Here is a 23298-nt window from a genome sequence, read left to right as displayed (position 1 = left end):
TCCAACTTTTGTTGATGGAAAGTTGAAGTTAATCTATGAAAATCCCTAATAAATGTATTTATTTTTCAACTAGCTTTGTGTCCTTTGGTAATATTTCTTAATTTCTAAGTGACTCCATAGGCTAGATCAGTGTTTCCAAACTCAGTTCTCAAACTGTGCACTGAGGTTGGTTGCTCTGAGTACCACAGTGAGTTCACATGGACACAGAAGTATATCTGAAAACTTAGAAAGGAATGTAGCAACTAACAGTTTGAGATGGTACAGTTGAGGTGGTGCTACATTTCTTTTGATGACAGTGTGTCTTCAAAAAGCCAGGTTTAGGGGATTGCAGCAATTAAAAAGCACTGTGGCTGGGTGTGGTGGCACACTTGTAATCCCAGACTGGGGAGGCTATAGCAAGAGGATAAAGAATTCCAGGTCAGCCTAGGCAACTTTGCAATACTGTGTCTCAAAATAAATAAATAAATAAATAAAATAAAATAAATGAATAAAATAGAAAGGGTTGGGGATGTGGCTTAGTGGTTAAGTGTTCTTGGGTTCAAGCCTCTCAGTACCAGTAAATAAATAAATTGCAAGTACCGTGCAAAATCAATGTGGAATAGTAAGTGAAGGTGGCAGTGGCCAAAATTGATTGAAGGTTTGAGAAGCTGTGTAATTTCTTTTTCTTTTTTTTTTTTTTAAAGAGAGAGTGAGAGAGGAGAGAGAGAGAGAGAGAGAGAGAGAGAGAGAGAGAGAATTTTTTAATATTTATTTTTTAGTTCTCGGCGGACACAACATCTTTGTTGGTATGTGGTGCTGAGGATTGAACCCGGGCCGCACGCATGCCAGGCGAGCGCGCTACCGCTTGAGCCACATCCCCAGCCCTGTAATTTCTAATAGTTATGTAGACCCCATTAATAAGTAATTGTGCTTATTTAATAATAAAATAGAAATATTTCTTTTAATTTATATATTTACTTTTCACACTGGTACTAAGTTAGGCCATAAATAATTAGATAGCATGGACCTAACCACTATATAATTGGAACTGTAAGAGTTTTTTTTTTTTTTTGGCCTAGAAGCACTGTGAAAAATTACTGAGGGTTATTAAGGTACTGAGGATTATTAAGGGTTCTGTGAAATGAGAAAGTTTGGGAACTACTCAAATTCTTTTAACCAGAACCCCCACAATAAGAAATATTTTCCCCAGTATATCCTCAAGAACGTAATGTATGTAAAAACGAAATAAAAGCTTCTCTAAAAGTAAAATATCTTAGTGGGGCGCCAGTGATGTGGTACTATAGTTCCAGCTACATGGAGGCTGAGGCAGGAGAACTGCTTGAACCTAGGAGTTCAAGGCCATCCTGGGCAATGGGGCAAAACTCTGTCTCAAAAAAAACTGCTAGTTCAGGGTCTGGGGTATTATGTTCACTGGAGAGCATTTACTTAGGATGAGCTAGGTAAACCATGGGTTCAATTCCCAGCAAGCTCCCCCCTCACCCAGCAAAAAACTAGTTACAACTCACTAGATTGTATTGTACTTTTTCCTCTATTACTGGATCACAGATATATATTTAAAAAACCCCTAACCTCCAGCTTTAATATGCTTTGTTTTCTATACTGGAAACTAGATTCTATACAGTAGATGGCGTCTCTGAACATTTGTGTAGCTGCTGGTTTTCTTTTTTGTTGTTGTAGTTGTTTGTTTTTTGCTTTTTAAAAAATCTTTTCATTTAATCTATTTATTTATTTATTTTTAGTACCAGGGATTGAACCCAGGGGTGCTTAACCATTTAGCCACATATAAGCCCTTTTTTTGCTTTTTATTTTGAGACAGGATTTTGCTAAGCTGCTTAGGGCCTTGTTAAATTGCTGATACTAGCTTTGAACTTGTGATTCTCCTGCTTCAGCCTCCTGAGCCCTTGGAAGTAGCTGCCATTTTTGTATGATGAGCTATTTTAAATGTTACAGAGAAATGATGTAAAGGAGACCTTTTATAAACAGAAGGATGATTGTACAAACGGAAGAATCAGGTTTATATTTGATAAGTTTGGATAGGTAATTTTTTTTTTCTATGTTTGAGATTGAATACAAGCCTTTCCTTGCACATGCTAGGCAGGTGCTCTACCACTGAGCCACACTCCCCCACCTTCTTTTTTTTAAGTTACTATGTAACAATTATTGTAAGTAGACTTGCAGAAGCTGCTGTTGGAATTATGGGATTCTTTTAAGCTAGATTTAAAAGTCACTCATGAATAAAAGCTTTGGCACAACATTTTTTTTTTTTTTTTTTTTTTTTTTTGTACTGGGGATTGAATCCAGGGGTGTTTTACCACTGAGCTATAACCCTGGTCCTTTTTTTTGGGTACGAGGGATTGGGTCTTGCTGAGTTACTTACAGCCTCAATAAATTGCTGAGGTTGGCATTGAGCTTGTGATCCTCCTGCCTCAGCCTCTCGAGCCCCTGGGATTACAGGAGTGTGCCGCTGTGCTCAGCAACCCGGTGTGTGTGTGTGCGTGTGCATGTGTGTGTGTGTGTGTGTGTGTGTGTGTGTGTGTGTGTGTGTTTTGGGGGTACCAAGGATTGGACTCCAGGGCATTTGACCACTGAGCCACATTCCCATCACTATTTTGTATTTTATTTAGAGAGAGTCTCACTGAGTACCTCACTATTGCTGAAGTTGGCTTTAAACTTGCGATCCTCCTGCCTCAGCCTCCTGAGCCACTGGGATTATAGGTGTGTGCCACTGCACCTGGTAATATTTTCTGTTTTGAGACAGAATCCAAGTAGCCAAGGCTAGAGTTGCTGGGATTACAGGTGTGTGCCACTGTGCCTTAGGCTTAGTACAACTTAATAATTTTCATTTCATAAATGATTTTTGTGTCTATTTTGTTAAATAATTTCTTTTTAGTTTTGAGATTATTTTTAAATATAAAATACAGATGTACATATGTAATTATTATTATTTAAAATATTTTTATAGTTGTAGATGGACAGTATGCCTTTATTTATTTATTTTTATGTGGTGCTAAGGGTCAAATCCAGTGCCTCACACATGCTAGGCAAGTGTTCTACCACTGAGCTACAGCCCCAGCCCATATATAATTATTTTTAAATGTTACCTTTTAAGACAGTTTTTGATCAGGAATGGCTAACCTCTTGCTATTGTATGAAATATTTATGCTCATTTATTTTTTATTCTAATTATATATGACATTAAAATGCATTTTGACACATCATACATACATGGAGTATAAATTCTCATTCTTCCGGTTGTACCTGATATGGAGTTACACAGGTCATGTAATCATATATGCAAATAGGTTAATAATGTCTGATTCATTCTACTATCATTCCTATTCCCATACCTCCTACCCTTCCTTCACTCCCTCTGTCTAATCCAAAATACCTCTATTCTTCCCTACCCCACCGCCTGCATTGTGAATTAGCATCTGCATATCATGAGCTCATTTTTTTTGTGTTTATGTGTGCCCGTTTGCATTTAAGAATGGCAGTCTGAGACTTAACCAATGGGACCACCATTCATCAAACAGATCTATATGTTGTGTATTGTGCATGGACTAGGGATATGAAGAGAAATAAAATACACCTCAGTCCTGGGTAAGAGGAATGATAAAGTTCTATGAATCCACAAACAGGAAGCAACTACACTTATCAAGGAGTTGGTAAAAACCTTCCAATGAAAGAAAATTAGAAAATTTTTGGCGTGTGTGTTTCATTACACAGCCTTAGCTAAGTTATTGAATGTGGAAGGAAACGTTCAGGATTTATTACTTTTTCTTCTTTTATTTTTTCCCCTCAAAAATAAAAAAAGTGATGATAAATGCATTTTAAAAATTCAAAAACAGGGGCTGGGGATGTGGCTCAAGTGGTAGCGCGCTCGCCTGGCATGCATGCTGCCTGGGTTCAATCCTCAGCACCACATACAAACAAAGATGTTGTGTCCGCTGAAAACTAAAAAATAAATATTAAAAATTCTCTCTCTCTCTCTCTCCCCCCCCTCCCCCCTCCCTCCCTCTCTCCCTCTCCCTCCCTCTCTCCCTCTCCCCCCCTCCCCCCCTCCCTCCCTCCCTCTCTCCCTCTCCCCCCCTCCCCCCCTCCCTCCCTCTCTCTCTCTCTCTCCCCCCCCTCCCCCCCTCCCTCCCTCTCTCCCTCTCCCTCCCTCTCTCCCTCTCCCTCCCTCTCTCCCTCTCCCCCCCTCCCCCCCTCCCTCCCTCTCTCCCTCTCCCTCCCTCTCTCCCTCTCCCCCCTCCCTCCCTCCCTCCCTCCCTCTCCCCCCCTCCCTCCCTCCCTCCCTCCCTCTCTCCCTCTCTCCCTCTCCCTCTCCCTCTCCTTCTCTCACTCTCTCTTAAAAAAAAAAAAAGTTCAAAAACATACCCTGAAAAATCTGCTTCCTATCCTGAGCTTTCATTCTCTCTCCTTGGAGTTAACTAGTGTTAACAATTTCCTGTGTATCAACTTTTGTAGTGAAAATTTTATATTTTAAGTTAAAGAATCCTATTTGCAATCTATGAGACACCTTTTTGAGGATAAGTTCCTTGAATTTAGAAGAGTATTCAGGATAATTGTAGAGCAAAGTGTAGGTTCATTTGGGGCTTTTTTTTTTTTTTAAACTTTTTAGTTATTCTTGGCTTTGTTCACTTCCTTCAGCTCTCCTTAAATAAAAGATTGTCTTCAGTCAGTCTGTATTCTAGCTCTTTGTTTCGTATCAGTGTGGGGCATTGTTTTTTAGTTATCTTCATTCTGCTTCCTATGCTGCTATAGGCCAGACTGGTACCAAATGCTACGTATCTTTCATGGATTTCCTGGATTGTTGTAGGTCAGCCTTGTTTTTGTTAAAGTTAAGTTTATATTTTATATGTAAAGAACATAATGCTAAAGTCTCTGGTGATTTGTACATTATATTATATTATGGATATGTTGGTTCTTCTGGGAATTTACCTGGAACAATATAATAGGTGTGATTTAGAGGTGGAATATTTTCACTTTCTTGTTTTCCTGGTCCCTATTAAATTTACCATTTGTCCATTTTATATTGAGAATACATGGTAGTTCTACTATAAGGTTGTCTTTTTAAAAAACTTTTAGACAGAAATGGTGGTTGTATAAGATCTGAACTGAATAAGAAAACTGAAATGTACCAAAGGTATGGAAAATGTTTTCTTTAAGAACCAGAGCAAAGTCATTCTTTCATCTTTTGTCCCTAGTGTCTGGCACATAATAGGTGCCCAATAAATATTGAGCAGATTGAGACTGCATGACTGAATGAAGCACTATCAGTGTGAAGGGAAAATTTGCTTATCAGAAGTTACTTGAAATTTGACTATTTAAAAATGTCATCTGGTGTCCTATTTGTATTTGTACTACAGGTATGGATCAGTGTTTTTCAAAATTTTTGGTGTCAATACCAGTTCATGAATTTAAGTTGGTTACTGAAGACTCAACAGTAACCAAAAAAAGAGCTTTTTGTTGTTGTTGTTGTTGTTTTTTTTAATACATTTATTTTATTTATTTTTATATGGTGCTGAGGATCAAACACAGGGCCTCACACATGCTAGGCATGAGCCACAACCCCAGCTCTCAACAGAGCTTTTGTTTATGTAGGATGTATCTATATTCTGTATTTGAAATTTTATGTGTACTTATTTGTTCACTAACACATTACATGTAAACAAATAACATTTTTAAATGAAAAATAACTGTTTTCTAAAACAAAAACATCTATTGAAAAGAGTAGCATTGTTTGATGTATTTCACGTCTTTTTAATGTCTGACTTAATAGAAGACATCTGGATTCTCATATCTGCTTATGCAGTCAGTTGTAATATCATGTTATATACCTTTGAAATGGGAATAGTTTTGATTTGAAAAATACCCCATAAAAGGGTCTCAGAACCTTAAAGATCCTTAGTTTGTACATTTGGAGAACTGGTGGTATAGCTACAAATTCAGAGTAGAAAAGAGGACCTAGATATTTCTGGCTTATACAACTGAATAAGTAAGATAGGGAATACCTCATTTGATTATTTGAGGAATAATCATGAGTTGGCTTTTGGAGATTGAATTTGATGTAACTTGGAGGTTTCTTTGTAAGCAGTTGATATGCTTACAAAGTTCTGGACTAGAACTTTGGGAGTCATTGGCATATAGATGGTATTTGAAGTTTGGGGCAAGGGTGAATATTACCTAGGGAGAGTGTATATTGTTAGAAAGCAAAAAGCAATGTCAAACCCTCCTGAACTTTAAGGTTTAAAAGCTAGTTAGAGAAGGATGAGTTACCAAAGGAGACTAAGAACTAGAACTAAGGATATAGAAAAGTCAGAGTATAGTGTACAGAAGCCATGGGAAAAAAGTGTTTCAAGGAATCAGTTGAACAATTTGTTCCTGCAGGTTAAATTCTTCTCTACAAAGAGAAATATGAGTTTTGGGTATCATAGATGCTACCCATAGCATTATTATTATTTGGAAATTATTGGCCAGTAGTGTGCTCAAGATTTGCTATTTTGCACTATGTTGTTGAGCCTGGTTCCCATGCATTGAGATTCAGTGAGCTTTGTGTATCATTCAGCTTCTCTGTAGTTTTTAACATACTCAGTCCACCATAATGATCTCTACTTGTGTTGTTTCACCTCATGGTGTGTATACCCCAAGTAACAAATAACAAATATAAAACAAAGTGCAAGACCATAAGAGGAGTTCATCTCAATATGTTGTACGCTATTTGGCCAAATTTGTGTGGTATTATCAATTTGGAAAAAATGCTCTCAGTTCCCTTTTACTGAATGTATCAGAACCATTTCTTGTTAACTAATTTGGTGTTTTGATTCTTTTTACTACCTATATCAGACAGATTCATCAATTGAATACATCTGAGAGTCAGATTGTTCAGTTGATCCATTTTTAGAGAGTAGTAAACTGTGATGAATGCTGTCTTAGCAGTCAAGAAGGTTGAGAACTGAAAATACCCATTAGATTTGGAGGTGAAAAGTTCTTTGGTGATATTAATGAGTGACAGCTCTTGTGGAAAAATGGGGGTGGGAGTTACATTAGAAGTGCTTTAAAAGTATCTGAATAGAGACCAAGTACATTTGATTTTTTTTTTTTTTGAGAGGTTTATGAAGGAAAAAGAAGTAATAGAAGGAGGGTACAGGGTTGAGGGACTGGTTTTTTTTTTTTTTTAAGTAAGAAAATTTGATTAAATATAAATGCTGAAAAGGATCTCACAGAGGAAAGGAGATTGGAGATACATGTGACAGAAAAATAATATAACTGATAGTTTTCTTGTGAGAATCTGGGTGGGGAGATCTAGAAGCAGGTGAAGTATTCTTATGGCTCCTAATCTCTAAAAGTTACTTGTTTCATTCTTTTCCCTTTCTCCTCATTTGTGAACTCTAAGCCTGCATGATATGAAAGACAATTAAATGGTAAGTGTAATTCTTTTTAATTTCTTGGTTGCTTTTAGTTTTGTGTGAACCTTTACAGTTTTCTTTTTTTTTTTAAAGAGAGAGTGAGAGAGGGGGGGGGGGAGAGAGAGAGAGAGAGAGAGAGAGAGAGAGAGAGAGAGAATGAGAATTTTTAATATTTATTTTTTAGTTCTCGGCGGACACAACATCTTTGTTGGTATGTGGTGCTGAGAATCGAACCCGGGCCGCACGCATGCCAGGCGAACGCGCTACTGCTTGAGCCACATCCCCAGCCCTTTATAGTTTTCTTATGATGTAAATATTTTTGTGACAACTTGAAATGTAGACTCCTTGTTGACTTTAGATCATGTTTGTTATCAAAGTAAAAAAGAATTTAAATTACATCCTTATTTGACTTATTTATATCATTTTAACTGAATTCTTTTTTATATCACTTAATAGTTTTAGTGAAGTTGCATTTTCATTTTCTTTTTTCTTTTTTTTTTTAAAGAGAGAGTGATAGAGGGGGAGAGAGAGAGAATTTTTAATATTTATTTTTTAGTTCTCGGCGGACACAACATCGTTGTTTATATGTGGTGCTGAGGATCGAACCCAGGCCGCGTGCATGCCAGACGAGCGCGCTACCACTTGAGCCACATCCCCAGCCCCGCATTTTCATTTTCTTTTGGAAAGTTAGCCATCAGTTATTTTTTGGAAGTTGATTATCATAGAATGATATCAAATACAGTATCTCTTATTTATCATGATTTTTGACTTTAGTCTGAACAAAACAAATGTTTATGTATATTTGACTTTTATTTGAAACAACTTGTTTCTCTATAAATGCCAGTTAAAGTTATTTTAAAATGGATATTAGATTAAAACTCTTGAGTCACTTAAATGAATAATAAAAGTATTTTTAAATTTAAAGAAATTTAAGAAGCTTATAGTACAGTAAGGAGAATAAGTATAGTGAAGTCATTTGTTGTATTGTTGATTTCTGAAAACTGTGGCAAAAACATGAGAGAGGAGTGGGCAATATTTAATCTTTAAAACAAATACAGGGCCTGGGACTATAGCTCAGTGGTAGAGCATGCTTAGCATGCTCAAGGCCCTGGGCTCCATCCCCACCACCCTATCCCACCAAAAAGCCACAAATATGATCATGTCTAAATTATGCCATTTCCTTCTTTCTCCACCTTCATCTCTTGACAGTTTTTTTCTTCAGTCATGTGGAACTTTTTGATTTCTTCTACAGAATCATGCTCGGAACCTAAATACTGGAAAGGTTTTTCTTGCCTATCCTTAGCTAACTCCTTTATCCATTCTTTAGGTCTCGGGTAACATTCTCTCTCTCTACTTTCCAGATTAGATGAATTCTTTCCATTGCGTGCTTCCATAGAACCTGTATTTTTCCTTATTTTCACCTCATTTATAATATGTATTCAATATAGTCCAGCCTTTACTTCTTGAGAAGCAAGAACCCTGTTCTTTTCACAGCTTTATCTCTACTGCTTAGCACTATTCATTTCTGCTACATACTTGGCACCCAATAAATGTTTGTGAAATAAAAGATTGGTATGGGTCAGACTGAGGAAAAGTGTTTTCTTGACTATGGGAGGACAATAGTCTGATGCAGCATTTAGAGGACCAAGGGATTTTCTAGAACAACTTACCTGCCTTGTTTAGGAGAGAGGGGAGAATAAAAGCTTCATCTGTGGACATTTGTGAGGAAGTCTTATCCTTTGCAGGGTGAATTTGGTAACCATTGAGGCACATAGATTATAAAAGCATTCTCTAAAGAAGTTAAAGTGCAGTGAAATTAGTGGAGCAGAGGTTTCTGAGGAAAATAGAATCTAGGTGGGACAGGAAGGTGATTTTGATGATGAGATTGTGAGAGAAGCTAGGGCAATATGTTATAGATGGTGGCTGAGTTTGAATATTATGAGAGGCATTATGGAAATGATTGTTAGAGGCTCTCAGAGGTAGGAGAGAGATCTGGATTTATTTTATCTATCTATCTATCTATCTATCTATCTATCTATCTATCTATGTATCTATTTATTTATATTTTTTTCAGTCAATGTAAGGAAAACTTTATTGAGGTCCCAAGGCCATACATACATGGGGCTTGGGCAGGAGGCCGCCCCTTGGGGAAAGGAGCCAGTGGAGGGGCTTTATTTGACCTTCTTGGGGCGGAGGTTGTTGGTGTGGCCACACTTCTTCCTGCGGCAGTTCACAGCCTGGGGGCTGCAGGTGGGCATAACACTTGCGACAGATCATCTTGTCACAGTTGTACTTCTGGGCAAGCTGGCACAGGAAAGGCTCAGTGATGCCACCTCTCAGGCGAAGCACCAAGTATAGAGTGGACTCTTTCTGGATGTTGTAATCTGAGAGAGTGCGGTCATCCTCTAGCTGTTTACCTGCAAATATCAGATGCTGCCGATCAGGTGGGATGCCCTCCTTGTCTTGAAATTTCGCTTTGACATTCTCGATGGTGTCACTGGGCTCAACCTCGAGGGTGATGGTCCTGCCTGTCATGGTCTTCACAAAGATCTGCATTTCTGCTCAGGAGCCTCGTTGAAGAGAAAGAGCGAGATCTGGATTTTATTTCCAGTTCTTTTACTTACTAGCTGAATGACCTTGAACTAGTTCCATAGTCTGCCTGATAATTTTCTTCGTTGGTAAAATGGATATTAGAGTACTTGTCTGATCAATTGTGATAGATTAGAAATAATATATAGAAAATAACAGTCTTTGTCCCACATGATTATTCACTATTAATTATCCACACAGGCACCTCCTATAGTGTTAGAAGTCTATAATTTTGGCTCCTGGTTTAAAGGGATTGTTGTCAAATGTTCTGGAGCTTTGGAAGACAGATATTCTCAGGTTTAGTTCCCTCCATTAATGGAGTCATCAGTGTTTTTTGGAATCTTAGTCTTCAAAGAATAGAATTGAAGATAATCAATCTGTAGAGCTATAGTTCTCAAAACTGGCTATGTAGTGGAATCCCTGTTGACCTTTAAAAATGGGAGAATTGTTACGCGTCTTCTCATACCAGCTGATTTAGAATCTCTTGGAGGTAGAATTTGGGTATTTTTGTTTTTAATCTTTTAATAAAAGATTCTGAAATCTTTTAATAGAAGATTCTCTGAAACTCACTTGCAGTGGGAATGATTGGGAATGTACATGTGGGATAGGCAAGTACTCTACCATTGAACTCCATCCTCAGCCATTGTGCATCATTTTTAATACGAGTTCATAACATGTGCCCTAGTTTTTTTTTTTTTAAAGAAGCATGCACATGGGCTGGGGTTGTAATAGTACAGCGATTGCCTAGCACATATGAGGCACCTGGTTCGATCCTCAGCACCACATAAAAACAAAAAATAATAAAAAGTGTTGTGTCCATTTACAACTAAAATATATTTTACGAAAAGAAGCATGCATACTATTTTGATAAATGTGCGTTTGTATATTCAAAATTCAGTGTCATAACGGTCTTTCTGAGTTTCAAGGGAAATTTTATGTTGTAGGGTTTTTTTGCAATGATAATGACTTTTTAAATATGAAAAATGGGATTCAATAATAGCTCATAAAATGAGATTTTTAATAGCAGAGTTACTCATAAATGTATGGAAAAAATAAATATAAAATAGGCTAATTATATGCAACATTCTGAATGTGTCATCTCTCTATATTTTTCTAGGGAGGGAAGTGATGGCCTTCATCATAGTCCCAAAGAGACCCAGTGATATAGAGAGGTAAACACAAACATAATACAACAGAAATACTACAGTTTCTTTACTCTTGGCATTATTTCTTTAGCTTTTGGGGTCCTGTTGAGAAAGTCATTGCCTGTGCCTATATGCTAGTGTGTTGACCCTATGTTTTCTTCTAGAAGTTGCATAGTTTCTGATTAAATTCCTAGGTCTTTGATCCATTTTGAGTTGATTTTTGTGCAAGGTGAGAGATAAAGGTCTAGGTTCATTCTTCTACATATGGATAACCAGTTTTCCCAGTACAATTTCTTAAAAAGATGTCTTTTCTCCAATATACATTTTTGGCACCTTTGTTAAGGATCAGATGACTCAGATGTATGGGTTTGTCTCTGTGTCTTCTATTCTGTACTGTTGGTCTATGTGTCTGTTTTGATGCCAGTACCATATAGTTTTTGTTATTATAGCTCTGTAGTATAATTTTTTTTTAAAGAGAGAGTGAGAGAGAGAGAGAGAGAGAGAGAGAGAGAGAGAGAGAGAGAGAGAGAGAGAGAATTTTTAATATTTATTTTTTAGTTCTTGGCGGACACAACATCTTTGTTGGTATGTGGTGCTGAGGATCGAACCCGGGCCGCACGCATGCCAGGCGAGCGCGCTACCGCTTGAGCCACATCCCCAGCCCCTCTGTAGTATAATTTGAAGTCAGGTATTATGATGCCTTAATCAAAGATTTTGAAAGATTTACTGAATAATTAAGGTGCTTCATGAGACTAGACATTAGAGTACTGAATTAAAATTATACTTATATCCTAAAACAGGATATACAGGATATAATTTTTTCATGTCACCTGAAAATATTTTTAGTATAGTATACATTGAGAAAGCACATTAATGTTCCGCTTGGTAAAGTTTCAAAAGCTGAATATTTCCATGAAATCAGCACTCAAATGAATGAATGATTGAACCTAATTGATCAGCATCCAAGTAATTTCAGTTCAGTTAAATTCAGTTGCTCCAATTCCATTCACCTCTCAAGTCATCCAAGGGTAATGATTATCCTCACTTCTAGCGCCATAGATTACTTTTGCTTGTTTTATACTTTAATAAGATTGTGTAGTATGTACTTTTGTTTTTGATTATTTGTTATTATTTGTTAAACAACTCTATTATTTGTTTTTGATGTTCCTTAACAGATTTGTAATATTCAACTCTGTTATTGCATATATCTATAATTAGTTCATTCTCATTGTTAATGGTGAATATACTATCATTTGTTTATACTATGAAATCTTACATAAATGTGATAGTCTTAATATTTAGTTATTTGTATTTGAAGATGATTGATCATTAAAAAGGAATTTCTTGTGAGGCAGAGATGGATTTTGTGTGTGTGTGTGCTGTCTCTGCCTCATTAGTGTTAGCCCTTAAACATAGAAATTATGGATACAAATGCCATTTTGGATTATTTAACCTGTTTCTTCCTCCCACTGGAAAAATGGTAATGACTATGTAGTTTAGCATTTATTTTATTTTTAAGGCAAAGAGATGTTTGTCCAAAGGAAATTTTTTTCTCAAATCATTGACAAATGAGTAATACATAATAATATTATCTATTATCATAATAGATAATAACCATCTTTGTTTAGTTACCATTTTTTCAGTTTACTAGATCAAATATATTTTTATCAGAGAAAATAAAAATGAGTTTTTAAATCTCTATTAGACAGCTCTGATTAAATTTTGAACTACTTGAGCATTTAGTGATTTTAGTTTTTCTACCATTTTTATTTTTCAGAAACCTAGACTTTTCTTGGGGAAATTCTATAATCTATGAAGAATTTTATTTTTAGAACATTTTTGAAGTGTTTTTTTTTTTTTAGGGAAAAAGTAAATCAAGATTACTTATTAATAGCTGAAATTAACTCCTTTAAAATTAATCGTACCTTTCATTTTATACATTGGACTTAGTAGCTAAGTTTCCTATTCTTTAATTTAAATTGGTATCTTTAATATCCAATATAAATGTACTTCCTCTGCAGGAAGATAATTGGAGAAAATTTTATTAAATATGGCCAATGTTTAATAATATGTCTACTGTAAAGAACTCATTAAATTATTATGAAAAGCACTAAGATATTGGTAGGTAGGTAGGCAAAAGATGAGAAAGGATAATTTGCAAAAGAAGTATTAAGATTCAGGCCTGCAACAGAGTTTTATCTATCTATCTATCTATCTATCTATCTATCTATCTATCTAGCTATCTATCTATCTATTTATTGTGGTGCTGAGAATTTAACCCAAGACCTTGTGCATGCAAGGCAAGCACTCTGCCAACTGAGGTATGTCCCCAGCCCTAAAATATTTAATACTGCTGGCATCTATTAAATTCAAATTAATTTCTTTCTTCCTATTAAATAGCAAAAGTAAAAAGAATAGATAATCTCAATATTCAAAGGTATTAATGAAGCTGGTAGTCCCTTCTTTTTTTGTACATGGAAAAACAGTTTGATGTTAAGTCTTCAGAGCAGCATGTTCTTCACAGTTTTTTAGTCCAGTTTTTAAACACTTTGCAGATCCTGTTCTAGATAAATGATCCAAATGCACAAACACGTTCACTTCAATGTTATTTGTAGTAAAGAAAGTAAGATATAATGTTGTATTGGTTATCTAATAACCTCCCACCCTCACCCTTTTGAAGTATTTTAAAGTAGACTTTTATTATCTCACACTTTGAGTAGGTGAGGAATTTGGGAGCAAATCCTTATATGGGTGAATTTGGCTCAAGGTTTCATAAGGTTGCAAACAGGATGTCAGATAGGGTTGTAGTCTATCTAGACTTGATATGGATTTAACTTGAGTATCTGCTTACAGGAAAGCTCACTTACAGCTGTAGGCAGGAGGCTTTGGTTCTTTGCTGCATGGATCTGTTGGTAGAGCAACTTGACTGTTTTCATGATCTGACAGCTGAATCCTTGGGGTTGTGGGGGATGTGTGGAGAATGCCTTTTATAGCCTAGTTGCAGTGTCTGTGTAGGGGTCTGAGGAGGTCTTCAGAAGCAGAGGAGACTACTACATGGGAAGAAGATATCACCCTGTGGGGGTTTGAGGTCTCCAGAACTGGAACAGACCTCTACTTGGACTTTCCACGTCCTTGACCATGTTGCAGAAAAGGATTTATAGAGCCTCAGGTATGAGTAGCTGAACACCAGATTTGTCATAGGGGAAAGTACATGTTTGATAATCGGGGTATGCGCTATCTTAGACTGAGTTTGGGGTTTCAGCCCCTCAGAAGGACAGTAGCTAGGGGGCTGAACTAGAGGTAGAGTCAGGATGGGGTTATATGCATTTAGTGTCAGTTTTCTTTGTGTGCTTTTCTATTGTCTAAGCATGTTCTAATTCTGCTACTTCCTACATTTCTTATTGTCTTATTAGCATCTTAAATCTCTACCCAAGGGGTGTGTCTTACTATTAGGAAGCTAGAGTCATTTATTGGTCACAAAAGTCTCTAATATGCATGATCCCAAAAGGAGTAGTTCTTCCAGATGCCTTGTGGTTGTCTTGCAGGTTTATTTTTTGTGTTTTCCATCAGTCAGTTGGCAAGCTATGGGCAAGGACACCCAGGTAAGGACTCTGGTGCAAGGACAACAGTTGGGTTGCTCATAGTTGTTCTGCATTCTAGTGGTTAGTGGTATTTCTCTTGAGCCTTACACACTGTTCTCTCTGGATCCCTAAATTCCTCTCTCAGTGGAAGTCTTATATTGTCATTTCCACCACATTTGATGTTAGTTGAAAGTCCAGTCTGTCCTCAGTGGGAGAAATATTAAGCTGAACCCCTTGCCCCGCAACTCCCAGTACCAGTGGTAGAACCCAGGGCCTCAGGTATGCTAGTCAGACATTCTACCGCTAAGCCTCATCTATAGGCCTTTTATTTTGAGACAGGATTTCACTGTTGCCCATGCTGCCTTGAGCTTCTTATCCTCTTGCCTCAGCCTCCTAAGTAGCTGGGATTATAGACATGTACCACCATGCCTAGTTTAAGCTCCAATTCTTGAAGAAAGGAATATCAAATAATTTTTAATGTATTTTAAAACTGCCGGGGCTGGGGATGTGGCTCAAGTGGTAGCGCGCTCGCCTGGCATGCGTGCGGCCCGGGTTCAATCCTCAGCACCACATACAAACAAAGATGTTGTGCCCGCCGAAAACTAAAAAATAAAGATTAAAAAATTCTCTCTCTCTCTCTCTCTCTCTCTCTCTCTCTCTCTCTCTCTCTCTCTCTCTCTCTCTGTCTCTCACTCTCTCTTAAAAAAAAAAAAAAAACGCCAAAAATGTCCAGCAGTTAAGTAAAATGGGCACAGATCTGAATTTACAGTAATTACAGTAAGGCAAAGAAAATTAGAAGAGAATGTGCAAAATATCTTAACAATTGTGTTAGGATTTTGGAAATAGCAGTGAGCGTTTCTCCCTGTGTTTGCAAACTTTCTGTGTTGATATTATGTGACTTTGTTTTGGTACAGGGGCTTGAACCAAATGCCTTGTGTATGGTTAGCACGTGCTCTACTACTGAGCTATGGCCCTAGCCTTTTGACTTTTGTAATAGAATAATTCCTCTGTATTCATAGGAAAATATGTCTTTTATCATCAAGCTGTCTAAGCATAAGCATATCATGTTTTTCCTCTTTTATCTTTTTAATGTAGTAGTACAGACATAATAATAAAATGTATCATGATCTTTTTTATTTGGGGAGGGTGTCTCATTATGTTGCCCAGGCTGTCCTTAAACTCCTAGGCTCAGGTGATGGCCCTGCCTTGTCCTAACCAGCAGCTGGGATTACAGGTGTGAGTCTTCATCAGGCTTCTTAATTTTTTAGTGTGTGTGCGCGGGGGGCTCAGATCCAGGGCCTCATGCATGATAGGCAACTGCTCTACCACTGAGCTCCACTCTTAGCCCCTTTTAATAATTTTTAAGTAAGTTCATTAAAATTAAGTAAATTCATATGTACAGCCATCACCGCCATCTATCTCTAGAACTCTTAATTTTGCAAAACTGAAATTATATATTCATTAAGCAGTAGCTCCTTACTCCTCTCTTGCTCCAGCCCCTGGTGGTAACCACCATTGTATTTTCTCTCTGTACCTTATATAAGTAGAATCATAGTGTTTACATTTTTGTGACTACCTTATTGGAGTTAACATAATGGCCTCAGTGTTTATCCATGTTGTAGCATAGGTTATAATTTCCTTCCTATTATGGCTGAATAATATTCCATTATGTATATACAAAACTTTGCTTATCTGTTTACCTTTTGAATGGATACTTGGACTCTTCCCATGTTGGCTATTTTATGAATAATGCTGCTGTGAACATTAACATACAAATACTCTTATAAGACTGTACTTTGAATTCTTTTGGGTATATCCCCATCAGTGGAATTGCTGGGTTTTATGGCAGTTTTATTTTTTTTAAACACCTTTATTTTATTTGTTTATTTTTATGTGGTGCTAAGGATCAAACCCAGTGCCTCACACATGCTAGGCAAGTGCTCTGTCACTGAGCTATAACTCCAGCTTGTCAATTCTGTTTTATTTATTTATTTTTAATATTTATTTTTTAGTTGTAGTTGGACACAATACCTTTATTTTATTTATTTATTTTTATGTTGTGCTGAGGATCCAACCCAGGGCTAGCGCTCTACTGCTGAGCTACAATCCCAAATCATGGCAATTCTATTTTTAATTTTAAGAAACAGCCATACCATTTTCCATATATATTCCTGCTAACAGTATACAAGGGCTCCAATTTTTCCTTGTCTTTGACAACTTTTTTTTTTTTCCTTACGAGGTACTGAACCAAGGTGTGCTGTACAAGTGATCTATATTCCTAGTCCTTTTTAGTTTTTATTTTAATCTAGGGTCTAGCTTAACTGCACAGGTTGGCTTCGAGTATGCAGTTCTGCCTTAGCCTCCTGAATAGTTGAGATTACAGAGGTGCATTACCAACACTCCTGGCTTATATTTTTTCTTTCTTTTTTTTTTAATAGTTATCCATTCTAATAGGTGTGAAGTGGTTACATTATAATTAATTAAATAATTATTTTGGAGAGACTGTAGCTTCAACCTAGGGCCTTGCATGTGTTAGGCAAGTGTTCTGCCACTGAGTAAATCCCCAGCCTTCACAGTATAATTATTTTTAAAATATTTCTTTATTTATTTTTAGTTGTAGTTGGACACAATACCTTTATTCTATTCATTTATTTTTATGTGGTGCTGAGGATTGAACCCAGGGACCCGAATGTGCTAGGTGAGCATCTACCACTGAGCCACATCCCCAGGCCCCCCCCCCCCAGTATAATTTTTTAAAAAACATTTTTTAGTTGTAGTTATTGATGGGCCTTTATTTTATTTATTTGTTTTTATGTGGTTCTGAGGATTGAATCCAGTGCCTCACACATGCCTGGCAAGTGCTCTACCACTGAGCAACATTCCCGCCCCCCCACAGTATAATTTTTTTTAACTTTTTTTTTAACATTTATTTTTTAGGTGTATATGGACACAACACAATGCCTTTATTTTTATGTGGTGCTGAGGATTGAACCCGGGTCCCACCCGTGCTAGGTGAGCGCTCTACCGCTGAGCCACAATCCCAGTTCCCCCACAATATAATTTTTAATTATTTATCTTTCTAAAGAAAAATAGTTATTGAATTATGATAAACTTTTTTATTTTGAGACATTCTTTTTTTTTTTTTAAGAGAGAGTGAGAGAGGAGAGAGAGAGAGAGAGAATTTTTTTTTAATATTTATTTTTTAGTTCTCGGCGGACACAACATCTTTGTTGGTATGTGGTGCTGAGGATCGAACCCGGGCCGCACGCATGCCAGGCGAGCGCGCTACTGCTTGAGCCACATCCCCAGCCCCTTGAGACATTCTTAAGGAGGATATAAAGATACATTTTAGAGATGATAGAATCCTTTTCTGACTTTCATATGAAGGGCAGGATAAGTTAGGTCACTTCCTTTATTAATGTTACTATAATATTGATGTTCAGTAAATAATGTTGATGTGATTGCAGGTAAATTGGCAAGATGAGGAGCAGCAAATCAAAAGAGGTGCCTTTACTAAATCCAAGGAACTCTCAAAGCAAGGATACTGCTCAAGGTATTTTTTTTTTTTCAAACTGAACCCCATCCCTTGTTTAGGTCATATATATATTAAATCCTGATCTAATCAAGAAATGAAAATTATATACATGCTTGGTTTATAAAAAGTGGATAATTTTAAAATTTACTTTTGATTTGAATATAAAGGTGCCTCACCTTAAATGGAATTCTGTGATGAACTGTTTTGTAAAGAAAAAAATCTTTTTTTTTGAAATGAAACTGTATGTAAAATTAGTTTTATACAATTTTTTAAACATTCTGACATTTAATGTCAATAAATGATATAATGCAGTTCCTAGTACAATTACAGTGTGCTGATAATAACAAAAGAAATATTCTCCAAATTGAACTCCTTTTAAATCATGCATTAGAGGTAACTTTAAGGCATGATATTTAAGGGAAATCAGCTGGAATATATCTGGAGGAAGATTATTGGGATTATGAGGGACCTGGAAATCAAGTTATATGGCAAGTATTTAGAGGAAGTGAAAATGTGTATGCTGGGAAAGGATGACTTGTGGAAAATATGTGGCCTTAAACTGTTTGAAGGGCTTTTATCTGAAAGACTAAATAGATTTTACTTCTATTGGTAGCTTGAAGTTGGAGTAGTTTTCTAATTTTTTTTACATTGTAATATGAAATATAAAACAATACAAAATTTTCTATTTGTTTAACTCATTGGGGTAAATTGAGGATACTGTTTATTTTTGGAGATGTCTGCTCTAGTTATAGGTGGAATATCAGTCCAGCTGTCCTAAGGACTAATGATATCAGTGTCTATTTAACTCTAAATTACATGTTGGAAAAGCTTAACATTTACAAATATGCTAGTTAAGGAGAAAAAGCATATTTTGGTTCAGTATAAAAAAGTACTTGCTGAGGAATAGTTTTGCCTAACAAAGTGGTTCTCAAACTTTTGAGTGTTATTTTGGAGCTTTTTAAAATTAATGTTTAGGACCACTTCAGAGCTTCTGATTGAGTAAATATTACTTTTTCCCAGTAGACATAACCACACCGTGGGATGCACTTTCTCAGACCAAGGCTGCTGTAAGTAGTGTTAGCTTCCACTTTTTAATTTGTTTTGAAATTAATTTTTTGTTGTGATTGGATAGATTAAAATGTTTTTTGTAGCATTTTTTGAAAGGAAATTTATGGTAAGAAGTTATATATATTACAAAATGAACATATTAAATAGTAGAAAAATAAATAAGACACTAAATATCAGGAATACTAGCCCTTGGCATATAAAATAAACTTAGGCTATTTACTCCCCGTTTATCAAGTTGTTCATTTGACATGTTGAAATGAAGATTTAAACAGTGAATTTGAGAAGGTGGTAAGGCTATGTTATGTCTATGTAGAAGGCTTATTGTCAGGAGGAAGTGTAAGGAACCAGCATTTCCATGAATGAATTGTGAGTTACTGTGTGTGTGTGTGTGTGTGTGTGTGTGTGTGTGTGTAAGGGGGGGGGGGCGGAAGAGGGAGAGAAAGAAATAGGCTGTTTTCTCTATACTGTTAAAGAAAAACTATTGTGGGCAATCTGTTCCCATTTGTGTTCTCAATCTTGTCTGGGTTTTAGGAATTTAAATATGCAAGCAATACTTTGTTCCAGACTTCAAAGAGAAACACTACTCTTTCACTTGCTTTCTGGGAAAATAGTCTTGTAATAGTCTTTTTTTTTTTTTAATTTTTTTTTCTTCTAGTTGCCAATGGACCTTTACTTTATTTATTTATATGGGGTGCTGATAATCGAACAATGCCTCACCCATGCTATGCAAGCACTCTACCACTGAGCCACAATCCTAGCCCCTCTAATAGTCTTTTTTTTTTTAATTTTTTTTTTAGTTATAGGTGGACATAATATCTTTATTTTACTTTATGTGGTGCTGAGGATCGAACCCAGTGCCTCACGCATGCTAGGCAAGTGCTCTACCACTGAGCTACAACCCCAGCCCCTTTTAATAGTCTTTTCATAGCCCTTTTCTGTTTTCTTTTATGTACCATCTAAATTTGAATCACCTGTTTTTTACTGTTTGAGTATTTTTGTGGTGCTTTCTGTCCTATGATCTTAAGAACTGTTTTGAAATGAAAATGAAATCTGGAAAAGATTCCAGATTATGAAAATGAATCTGGAAAAGGTCCCAATGCAGGGTTGGATTTGGCAAAAATTTTGTCTTTTTACATGAGCTTTATGTATTTATAATATGGGAGTAGTTTTTAATCCATCAGTTTAATTTAGAGCTAAGCTAATTCAAAACTATACTGCTGAAAGTTCTTTTTCAAAAGTATTTGGTATTTTTGAAACAATTTTTAAGGAAGTATAAGGCACTCATAAATAAGAAAACCCTGATATAGAAATATTAGGGTTAAGAAATACAGAATTTTTCTTTTTTTTTGCTACTGTGAATTGAACTCAAGAACACTTTACCACTCACTGAACAATATCCCCTGCCCTTTTTATTTGTAGAAAGGGTTTCCCTACATTGTCTAGGCTGGCCTCGAACTTGTGATCCTCCTGTCTCAGTTTTACAAGTGAATGGGATCATAGGCATGCATTATACTATGCTCCGGATCTTAGAAATATTACCATGTAAATGATTATTCCAATTTTTTTAGTACATACAAAAATGTGCAAGAGGATAAATGGAAAGATTATATAAAGTATTTATTTCTGTGTGATAGAATTTCAATGATTTTAACTTTTTCTGTTTTCATATAATCTCCTATAAGCATGAAATATTCTATCAGACAGGAGAATATGCTCACTGAGAACATTGGCATTAATACCAAAAGTTGACTTATCTTGCAAAGTATACTCAAAATCTGAAGTCTATCCTGTGAACTTTGTCTTTATTATGAAACTTATTTTGTAGACATAAAACTGTAAAAAGTTGTAGCTTTTTTTTTTAACAATTTCAGTATCATTTTTAAAAAATGTTATTTTGTAGTTGTAGATGGATAGAATGCCTTTATTTTATTTATTTTTATACTGTGCTAAGGATTGAATCCAGTGCCTCACACATGCTAGGAAAGTGCTCTGCCACTGAGCTAAAGCTTCCGACCCTCAAAATCATTTTTAATTTGCATTTGGTGGATTATACATAATAGTAGAGTTCATTGTTACATATTTGTATATATGTACAACATAATAATAATCCTTTGGTTAATTTTGTTCCCTAGTAACTCTCCTTTCTCTCCCCTCCTTTCTTCTTTGGTCCCCTTTCTCTATTCTACTAGTCTCCTTATTTTCATGAGATCCCCACCATCATCTTTTCCTCTCTTTTTTTCTCTCTAGCTTCTACATAAGAGAGACAACATATAACCCTTGACTTTCTGAATTTGTTTTGCTCATTTTAAAATTGGACTGTTCATCTTTTTTATTATGTATTCTGGATATCAATACCTTATGAGATATATGATTTGCATATATTTTCTCCGATTCTATGGATTTTTTGTTGCTCTGTTATCCTGTTATTTGTTGATTCACTATTGATTTTAATCTTTTTTAAAAAATATTGTTTTGAGTTGTTGATGGATGTTTATTTTATTTGCTTATTTATATGTAATTCTGAGAATTGAACCTGGTGCCTTACACATGCTAGGCAAGTGCTCTATCACTGAGCCACAGCCTCAGACTGATTTTAATCTTGATGAAGACCAGGTCATTTGTTTTTCTTTTGTTGTTGCCTGTGCTTTTGGTATCATATCCAAGAAATCATTTCCAAATCCAATGTCCTGAAGCTTTTTCCTTATGTTTTCTCCTAAGCATTTTTTAGCTTTAGTAGCTCTTTTAATAGTCCTAATTGCAGTCCTTTTAAACATTCTTTCCTCACTTTTGCATGTAAAATATACAACATACATTTCATAAGGATATGCCACATATAATATTAGATTATTTACTGCTTTAAAAAAACAGTTACACTGGGCATGGTGGTGTATATCTATTATTCTAGCTGTTCAGGAAGCTGAGGCAAAAGGATCTTACGTTCAAGGCCAGGCTGGGCAATTTAGTAAGATTCTGTCTCAAATTAAAAAAATAAGGGGCTGGGGGGCTCAGCGGTAGAGCACTTGCTTAGCACGGGCGAGGTGCTGGGTTTGATCCTCAGCACCACATAAAAATAAATAAAATAAAGTTATTAAAAATAGTTTAAAAACAAAGTGTGAGATGTAGCTCAGGGTAATCTTTAGTGCCACAAAAAATAAATAAAATTTTTAAAAAATGATTAAAAAATTGTTCAACATTATGAATAGAAACTCTTTGAGGGCTGGGTTGTGGCTCGGTTGCAGAGTGCTTGCCTAGCATGTGTGAGGCGCTGGGTTCTATCCTCAGCATCACATAAAAATAAATAAATAAAGCTATTATGTTCATTTATAACTAAAATAATAAAAAAAACCTCTTTGATGATTTTAACACTATTTTTTTATATTCTTGTTCAGATTTGGGGTGTATTACACCCGAAGTGTAATTTTAGAAGTAATAAGTAATAAAAAAGCTAATATTAAATGAAAGCATCCTATGTTTTTTCTAATTTGGTGAAAGATATTAGGCAATAAAGTTTTAAATAACCCTGTAAATTGAGGGTAGCTATATTATTTATAAAATTAATTTAATATGTTGTGATTGTATTTAAACTTTAGCTGAGACATATTGAAAACAAATTAGAAGTAGCCCCTTCAAGTACAGCTGTGTTTGATTCTGTCATGGATGCCAAGAAATCTTCTGCAAGTGCTACCAGAAAAATTAGCAGAAAAGGTATGTATGAGTTATTTCCAAAGACATAAATATATAAAATGTAAATTTTTATGTTTTGTTTTAGTTTAATATTTTCTGGATAGTTCTATGTATTTGCTTGTTTTTTCTTTTTTGTCAGAGACTATAACTCATTAGCATTTAATGTTTTTCTTTGGTACTCAATAGTTTTGAAGCAGCCTCATTTTTCAGTGAAAGGAGATGTTTTCATTATCTATTGATAAGGGACGTTAGCATCATTGTATCACCTTTGTAGTGAGTTTTTAGTT

The 23298-nt window shown here is 35.8% G+C and overlaps 1 protein-coding gene and 1 pseudogene across 12 annotated transcripts in view; one reads left to right on the top strand and one right to left on the bottom strand.

Annotated features, from left to right (window-relative positions):
- CEP350 (centrosomal protein 350) overlaps window positions 1–23298 on the top strand; it is a 170072-nt gene that overhangs the window by 5444 nt on the left and 141330 nt on the right. For 2 of the 11 annotated variants that reach the window (XM_081297495.1, XM_081297499.1), the window contains exons 2-6: window positions 7397–7424; window positions 11116–11170; window positions 18192–18277; window positions 19283–19326; window positions 22918–23032. In XM_081297495.1, the coding sequence (XP_081153621.1) occupies window positions 18205–18277; window positions 19283–19326; window positions 22918–23032 (232 nt within the window). In that variant the 5' untranslated portion in view covers window positions 7397–7424; window positions 11116–11170; window positions 18192–18204. Of the gene's footprint in view, window positions 1–7396; window positions 7425–11115; window positions 11171–18191; window positions 18278–19279; window positions 19327–22917; window positions 23033–23298 lie in introns of all 11 variants that reach the window. The other 9 variants (XM_081297494.1, XM_081297493.1, XM_081297501.1 and 6 more) reach the window with 8 other exon arrangements.
- LOC308652505 (ubiquitin-ribosomal protein eL40 fusion protein-like) lies at window positions 9581–9965 on the bottom strand (annotated as a pseudogene). Its single transcript has one exon. The product of its transcript is annotated as a ubiquitin-ribosomal protein eL40 fusion protein-like (transcript).

Source organism: Spermophilus citellus (assembly GCF_964194105.1).
Source record: "Spermophilus citellus genome assembly, chromosome: 6".
In the NCBI taxonomy this organism is placed as follows: Eukaryota; Metazoa; Chordata; class Mammalia; order Rodentia; family Sciuridae; genus Spermophilus; species Spermophilus citellus.
Note: the sequence above shows the minus strand (reverse complement) of the source record. Positions and strands in the feature narration are given on the sequence as shown.